The following is an 8,362-nucleotide window of genomic DNA, read 5'->3' as shown; positions in this document are numbered from 1 at the left end:
CGCCATCTCAAACATCTCAAATCATATACCCCTCATTTTTCACCATTTTACACTTGGCAGTCCAATTCTAACACCCCCTCTGAAGAAATTTCAACTAATCATTGCAGCCCCTAAATTCCCCTCATTGCAGCCCATGGCAGCTCACTCTTACATCGTAATTTTGACCAGGGATAATTCTTCAAAAGTCCTTCTATTGCAAAACTCTTACAAAATTTTGCACCCCTCCCCCTCCCCAGTCCAAACTAAACCTCTCACTCCTACATCAGTACACCAGTGTAACCCCCATAGAGAAATTCCCCCACTCTTACAACAAAATGTGAGGACTTTAGGGAGGATATTCGACCCGGGGTGCAATATTCTTACAATTCCTACCTTGTAATATGCAAAACAATATAGAGACTCAAAATTGGTTTTACAATAGTTTGAGGGAGGGGGTTATAGATAACTCAGGGGCTGGGGTCATATAAATGTACTTATAGCTAATAGCTAGAGACCGTCTTCGGATTCTTGGACTGGTAAAAAGAAGTGGCCTCTCACCTGCCGAGTTCAAAGAATACGTCACCCATCGAAAAGTCCTTTCTGAATCCCAAAGACAAGATGCACCTCCAACTAAATATCCAAACTGGCAACCCAGCGCTGGAACAGAACCCAGAATTCCAGAGGGGACATATGGAACAGACCAGAGCAACCAGATGAAAACAGTTCAGCAATATTTTGGGTTCCAACCTGGGTAATTTAGCGAGATCTGCTCTTTTGATTTTGTTCTAATTAATAATAACGTTGGGCTCTATAGGACGACCGCTGTTGTGGCATCTCATAGCTTGTGGTTCGCAGCAATCTGCTTCACCGAAGATTTTCTTTAATAGATTAAAGTTTAAAATCAAACTACCCAAGACGAGGTGCCAGACTGGAAATAGATTCAATTTAGTTACACTCCGGTTGTTTTTTCAGAAACCCCTCTCAAACACCACAGGCAAGTAATCAAATAGACCATGACGATTTCATAGAGTTCATAGAGCGATCAGATGAAACTTTGGGAAGCAAGGCTAACTCACTCAGGGATGAACATGGATGACGTCACAATGAAACATGGGTATGACGCACCGCGGGTATTTCTTTTGGGTTTGGCGACCTCAACCTCTAAACTTGGATGACTGAGCCTCAAAACCTTACATTATGCTCAAGTAAATTTACTCAAAGTTGTCACAGTTGTCTTTCCATTACTTAATGCGGATTAAGAGGACATATTGCAGATTAGCACTGATCAATGAAACAACTGTTGAAGAGAATCTCTTTTCAATCTTTGTTCAAAGTGAATAATAAGCAATAAATTTTAGAAAGGAACACTTAAGTCCTTTTAATAGCCGGTTTTTTTAGCAAGTAAAAAATTAAATTTGCTGCTAACGACTCGAGGAAGAATTTTGGTGTAGTGTCTTTTCAATTGCTCTCACATTTGTTTGCAGAAATTAGGTTAGTCCTGTGGCGTTTTTTATGCAATTTTTTTGCTTACCCGATTTTTTACTCGAGCCTTTTAACTATCCTTTTTCAAATACGGGTTGAACAGGTAAAGCTTTAAGGGCATTAGCTGGCTGAGCACCTCTTTTAGAGCTTTACGTTTTTCTAAACAATAAGTAGGCGATCATATGAAGCTCTTTTGATGAGACAATTCCATTGTGTTAAGGGCAGTTCTTAATCTTAAAAAATGAGATTAAGGGCCGCCCTTGATCCAGCCCTCCCAACCCCACCCCCATCTCTTGAATCCTCCGCCCCAAAGCTTGAAACCTCTTCCTCAATCCGCCCATTCCACTCATTGCTAGCGTCCCTGATCCTCAGCTTGCTACTAGCGAAGCCAACTGCTTGCCAGTCGTTCGGGAACAATTCGCCCGACGTTATTTGGTTATTTTTTAATTAATATATTTATTCTCGCTGCTGTTTCAACTTCAAGCTCGCTTTTAATTGATTTTTCATAGTTTTTGGAGGATTTTGTACTACTGATTTCACAATCCATTCATAGTCCATTGTAGGTCAATTTTGTTGTATAGGCTTTGAAAATTCTTTTAACTGTAGGTCAAAGTTTACTGCAATGAATTTTACAATCCAAAGGATCCGGATTATGTTGTTGAGTTGTATTTTTAATACTTGTTCACATTTTTTGCCTTTTTACGCACATGAGAAGTCAAACTGGAGTGTTATTTATTCATCCTAGAGGCACAAATGGAGTCAAATTGTGAGTGGAAGTTAAAACTGATTTTTTCCAGAATACATTCAAATTTGAGTGAAAATTGCTCTTTTTTTAACTTGAGTCAATATGATTTCTGTTTTCCATATTTCAAGTCTTGATTGTTTTTAATATAATACAAGTTAGTTTTTGCGCTTAGTGTTTGCTGTTCACTGTGTTGTCAAAGGCCTTAGTCTAAAAATGTTCAAATCTATCGATATAGTCTTATCGTTGATAGCTTATTCTATCAAAAACTAATAAACTGTTCTTTTTAAAAAAAATTAAACAAAAAGTTATTTTGTTTGTTTTTGATGCTGTCTCATTACTTGATCTATTTAGTTACGGGTTTGATCAAATGCTGTTGTGGATTTAACAGATTTAATTAACCGTTTCAGTTTATAGCTAATGCTTTCTGTGGCTTAAACAATAATAATTTCAAAAGTTAAGGCCAAATTAATTGTTAAGTTATGCTACTGTTTGTTGTATTTATTGATGTCTCATTGCCTAATCTCAATATTAACATGTCCTCTTTGTTGCCAAGGGCCATTCAATTGAAAAATATTGTTTTAAATATATATATATATATATATATATATATATATATATATATATATTAATGAGTGTTAGTAAACATTTGTTGGGTTTTTTTGTTGTGTAAACATTTAGTCTTAATAATGACAAGTTTCATTGGAAGCTTAGGAGACGTAATGAAATTTAATTATCTGCATGAGTTCATAGAACTCGTTCTCTTGATTTTGCCTGAATTTCAATTCAAAAAACAATGTTTGGTTTTTGCGTCATGTGTGCTTTTTTGCTCCTCGTTTGTGGTCTTGTTGCTCATCCAATGATTCCAATTGCCGATGAGTATCTTGTGATTTCTAACTTTTTTGAATGCTCTGGTTGAAGATTTCGTTTGGATTTTTTTCATTTTGATTTTACTTGACGCCTCTTGTTGTCAAAAGAAAGATTTTTTTGCCATTTTTTTTCAGTAGGCTCATTTCCGATAGTCCAGTCTTTATTTCGATCGGGGTCTGTTGTTTTGTGTGCTCAATCTAAAGACGCATAACGACAACGTAAAGGAGTTGTTGTTTTTCGGCTAACATTAAGAAATTATATCCTGTAAAAAGAGAACTCTATTTGCTTTGTTATATTAATTTTGTGCATATAGAGTCGGGGGCTTTGTTGACTGTCTAAATTTGTTATTGCCTTAATTTTCATGCCATTTTGTCATTCAATTTATTGGATTTTAGGCAGGAATTTGTCAGGCTGCTCTTTTTAATTTGTCATCTCCATCGATTATTCTTGCGAACATTCATTTTCTTCATTTACAGTGACTACTGCATCGCAGTTGAGCTGGTGTTTGTAACGTCATTTTTACGTTTTTTGGCGTCAATTATAAGGTCAATTGTGCAGGTCAAAAAATTTTGCCAAAACTCACCCAAAAGATAACTTTAGTTCAACTGTTTAGGTCAAAACATTTTTCCAAATCTCACCCAAAAGTTAACTTCTGCACTCAGTTAATAAGCAACTTTAAAATTTAAATGCCGTCGCTACTTGAAGATCAATTCAATTGTGAGGGATTATTTTTTGAAGAGATTTTTGTGCATTAGAAGGGGTCCTCAATTTGCCAATCTTTATTTTTTTCATGCCAATGAAGGTCAAGGAAGTCTATTTTGACCAGTTTTGGGCAATCAATGCTTGTCGATCGTCTGCTCTTTTATATTGAACTTAGTTTCTCTCTGAGCAAGATTTTTAGATTACTGAAAGGAAAGATATATGTGGATAAGTGAGATTTGATTTCTTAACATTATATGCGAACTTCGTTGTCGTTGATTTTTTGATGTAAGATGGGTTCACACAAATCAAAATCTGCCTTTGAAGTAAATTTCTCTATTCTGGCCGGTAAAAATTTTTAAAAAAATTTCTGTCACAAAACACTCTGATGTGTATTCAAAATCAACACTACCTCAAATTTTGTTCTAGCGTATATGGCTCTTGTCTTTTCACGTTGACCCAGATTGAGAAATTGGATAAACATGTAAGCTAAGCGGCGAAAAGTTAGTTTTTTCACAGCAAATTTTGTACATAATTTTGCGGTGAAACGCAGAGAATGCGGTGAAAGTATGAAAGTTTACCCTAGAGTAAGCGGTGAACTTCCAAAAATTTACTACATTTAACCGCTTGCTACCACTTACCGTTCTTGCACTTAATTGAACCTCTCACCTACTGCATGTCAGCCACTTATTCTTCCACTGCAGCACTTCTCACAAAAATCTAGTATATTTGTTTTCGATTCAAATCGAATTCACTCTACTTTTTGTAAAACATACTCGTTGAATTTTTGTAAGATAGGCGGTGAATTTACAAATTTTAGCGGTGAAATGCGGTGATTTTTGAAAGTTCACCGCTTACTCTAGTGGTGAAAGTACATAAATTCACCGCTCGAAAAAGGTTCAAAAACATGTGTGATTATTCTTGGGTAAATTTTCCGTGCGTCTGTTAATGAACGAATCTTAACTTCGTTGAGCAAAAGACAATTCAAATCGTTTTCTAAGCGGTGAATTTATGTAGGCTGTTCACTAATTTAAGCGGTGAATTTATGTAATTTCACCACTAAGTTAAGCGCTGAACTTATGTAATGTCACCGCATTCACCGCTTACATAATTTGACACTTTTTTCGCAGCGGTGAATTTATGTAATTTCACTGCTAAATTTAGAGATCAAATTATGTAAATTCACCGCTACCAAGCGATGAAGGTTTTTTCATTGCATTCACCAGCTGATTTATGTAATTTCACCGCATTCACCGGTTATCTTACAAAATTTTCCGCATTCACCGCTTATCTTACATAATTTTGCGTTGAATGGCGGTGACACCTCGACCCGGGGGTTGTCTCATTTTACATTCTTATTTTACTCATTTTTTCCTTAATTTCTTTGCCTACATTGGCTTCCCCACTCAATCCGCTAACTTTTACTTTCTTGAGCTGAAAATTAGCGCAGCGCTGAAACTTTGAGTTACTCCTTTCGTCAAGTTTCGATTTAATCGCTGTGGAACGGAACTTGAGGTCATTATTGTAGACGTGTATCTTTTCATGCAGTTATTTCACGTCCTAGTTTGAAAGCAAGTTTTGCGACGATAGTCAGTTATTTTTCAATTATTTTGATATAGGAATAATATCGGCATTCTTTCATCGAACGACGGCAAAGAATACCAGTTCAGAATTCCAGAAGACATTGGGTTGGCCACTGTGTGTCATCAGAGACAGGGACCCCACTCTCTACTAATATTTGGCAGCATTAGATCTCACTTACCAACTGAACAAATGATGAAAACCGCAATTGGAGAACAATCTCTAAACCTGGACTGGAAACCAGAACAGCTTCTGGTCTCAACTATCGACAACCAGATGAAACTTTTGGGCCCAATAAGACCGGGCTACGCCACCAAGCTCGAAAAAGTGTATTCAAAGGCGCCGATATCGCCGAAATATCCGGAAGCTTTAGTCCGAACCGATTCTATAACGAACGAAGCATTTTGGGAAGCGTATGTTTGTTGTGCAATGTTTAACCATTATGACGTCGATCTTCGACGTGCGGACAACAATCAGTTCTATATCGAAGACTACAAGCACCAATTTGCAGTTAATTTGGACGTTCCAGAGCACATAGATCCAGATTCTGTTGAGTTGCAACCTTTGGAAGAGAGCACGAACATGTTGCAGAGACATGTTATTGGGTTTGCCTATAAGATAACCAATCGACAACAACAAGAACCAAGTCAATATTTTGCACGATCTACAGGGTACAATTGAAGAAACCAAGCAAAAATTAAGAGTTTGTCGGTAATTGGAAAGAATTGTCTCCAAGGGCATTTGTGTTTTCTGGATACCCTGAGATTAATGTGGTCACAGCAGCATTTACGTCCAATATTTTAAGTTGAACTATTTTGATCACCGCTTACTCTAGTGGTGAAAGTACATAAATTCACCGCTCGAAAAAGGTTCAAAAACATGTGCGATTATTCTTGGGTAAATTTTCCGTGCGTCTGTTAATGAATGAATCTTAACTTCGTTGAGCAAAAGACAATTCAAATCGTTTTCTAAGCGGTGAATTTATGTAGGCTGTTCACTAATTTAAGCGGTGAATTTATGTAATTTCACCACTAAGTTAAGCGGTGAATTTATGTAATGTCACCGCATTCACCGCTTACATAATTTGACACTTTTTTCGCAGCGGTGAATTTATGTAATTTCACTGCTAAATTTAGCGATCAAATTATGTAAATTCACCGCTACCAAGCGATGAAGGTTTTTTCCTTGCATTCACCAGCTGATTTATGTAATTTCACCGCATTCACCGGTTATCTTACAAAATTTTCCGCATTCACCGCTTATCTTACATAATTTTGCGTTGAATGGCGGTGACACCTCGACCCGGGGGTTGTCTCATTTTACATTCTTATTTTACTCATTTTTTCCTTAATTTCTTTGCCTACATTGGCTTCCCCACTCAATCCGCTAACTTTTACTTTCTTGAGCTGAAAATTAGCGCAGCGCTGAAACCTTGAGTTACTCCTTTCGTCAAGTTTCGATTTAATCGCTGTGGAACGGAACTTGAGGTCATTATTGTAGACGTGTATCTTTTCATGCAGTTATTTCACGTCCTAGTTTGAAAGCAAGTTTTGCGACGATAGTCAGTTATTTTTCAATTATTTTGATATAGGAATAATATCGGCATTCTTTCATCGAACGACGGCAAAGAATACCAGTTCAGAATTCCAGAAGACATTGACTTGGCCACTGTGTGTCATCAGAGACACGGACCCCACTCTCTACTAATATTTGGCAGCATTAGATCTCACTTACCAACTGAACAAATGATGAAAACCGCAATTGGAGAACAATCTCTAAATCTAGACTGGAAGCCAGAACAACCTCTGGTCTCAACTATCGACGACCAAATGAAACTTTTGGGCCCAATAAGACAGGGCTACGCCACCAAGCTGGAAAAAGTGTATTCGAAAGCGCCGATATCGCCAAAATATCCGGAAGCTTTAGTCCGAACCGATTCCATAATGAACGAAGCATTTTGGGAAGCGTATGTTTGTTGTGCCATGTTTAACCATTATGACGTCGATCTTCGACGTGCGGACAACAATCAGTTCTATATCGAAGACTACAAGCACCAATTTGCAGTTAATTTGGACGTTCCAGAGCATATAGATCCAGATTCTGTTGAGTTGCAACCTTTGGAAGAGAGCACGAACAGGTTGCAGAGACATGTTATTGGGTTTGCCTATAAGATAACCAATCGACAACAACAAGAACCAAGTCAATATTTTGCACGATCTACAGGGTACAATTGAAGAAACCAAGCAAAAATTAAGAGTTTGTCAGTAATTGGAAAGAATTGTCTCCAAGGGCATTTGTGTTTTCTGGATACCCTGAGATTAATGTGGTCACAGCAGCATTTACGTCCAATATTTTAAGTTGAACTATTTTGATCTCAGACAATGAAATTTCGGCAAATCTTTTCATTTAAGTGATACCTTTTGATCTTTTTCACACAAAAACTGTTCCAAAAAGACTATCCAAATCAAAGAAAAGCTATCGGATACTATACTTATGAAAAAGCCGTCAAGTCAAACTTTGATTGGACAAAAACAATTGACGTGGTCAAGTATGTATCTCGAAAATATTGAGTTATCAAAACCAAAAGCCAAAAGTGAGAAAAATGGACTTTGATTTAAAAAAAACTTGTGCAATTACTTAAAAATAATTCAAGTTAATGCGAATTAATGCATCTGCTCTGCAAAAATTACCACCACGACAATGAGTCACACCAAACAAAGGACAATGGGTCATAAATTCCAAATAAATCTTTTAGGGTCTTTTCTATTAAATCACGGTCATATAGGCTGCTGTAAAAACCGAGATATTAACGTTTGCATCGAAACGATTTAAAATCGCCTCTTATTCTTTAAGCAATGTATTAGAACTTTAATTGCAAAGTTAGTATCCCATACTCCGCAAAATTGAGGTTATATGGTATCAATCCCAGATGAAGAATTTGAGTTTGTCTAGCACCTTCTTCCCCTGGACTTTTTTGGAACAGATACTTCAGCGGCAAATTTTTCATTC

General features: G+C 36.9%; 1 protein-coding gene across 2 annotated transcripts; it reads left to right on the top strand.

Annotated features, from left to right (window-relative positions):
* Positions 1–483: 483 nt before the first annotated feature.
* On the top strand, positions 484–7,725 carry LOC142351805 (uncharacterized). Of its 2 annotated transcripts, none has more exons than XM_075403995.1 (3): positions 484–730; positions 952–1,093; positions 6,945–7,725. In XM_075403995.1, the coding sequence occupies exons 2-3, from the start codon at positions 1,026–1,028 to the stop codon at positions 7,585–7,587; spliced, it is 711 nt and encodes a 236-aa protein (XP_075260110.1). In that variant the 5' UTR covers positions 484–730; positions 952–1,025; the 3' UTR covers positions 7,588–7,725. The 2 variants fall into 2 exon arrangements, with proteins under 2 accessions (XP_075260110.1, XP_075260111.1); XM_075403996.1 differs by having other exon boundaries at positions 952–1,184.
* Positions 7,726–8,362: the final 637 nt, after the last annotated feature.

Source organism: Convolutriloba macropyga, chromosome 13 (genome assembly GCF_964194025.1).
Source record: "Convolutriloba macropyga chromosome 13, txConMacr16.3, whole genome shotgun sequence".
Lineage (NCBI taxonomy): Eukaryota > Metazoa > Xenacoelomorpha > Acoela > Convolutidae > Convolutriloba > Convolutriloba macropyga.
This window is presented reverse-complemented; position numbering and strand designations above follow the sequence as displayed.

Bases quoted from the DNA above. Each gene is read 5' to 3' on its own strand.
- LOC142351805 (XM_075403995.1), top strand. From the start codon at position 1,026: ATGAAACTTTGGGAAGCAAGGCTAACTCACTCAGGGATGAACATGGAT. The intron at 1,094-6,944 runs GTATGACGCACC...ATTTTGATATAG, and splicing joins GACGTCACAATGAAACATGG to GAATAATATCGGCATTCTTT.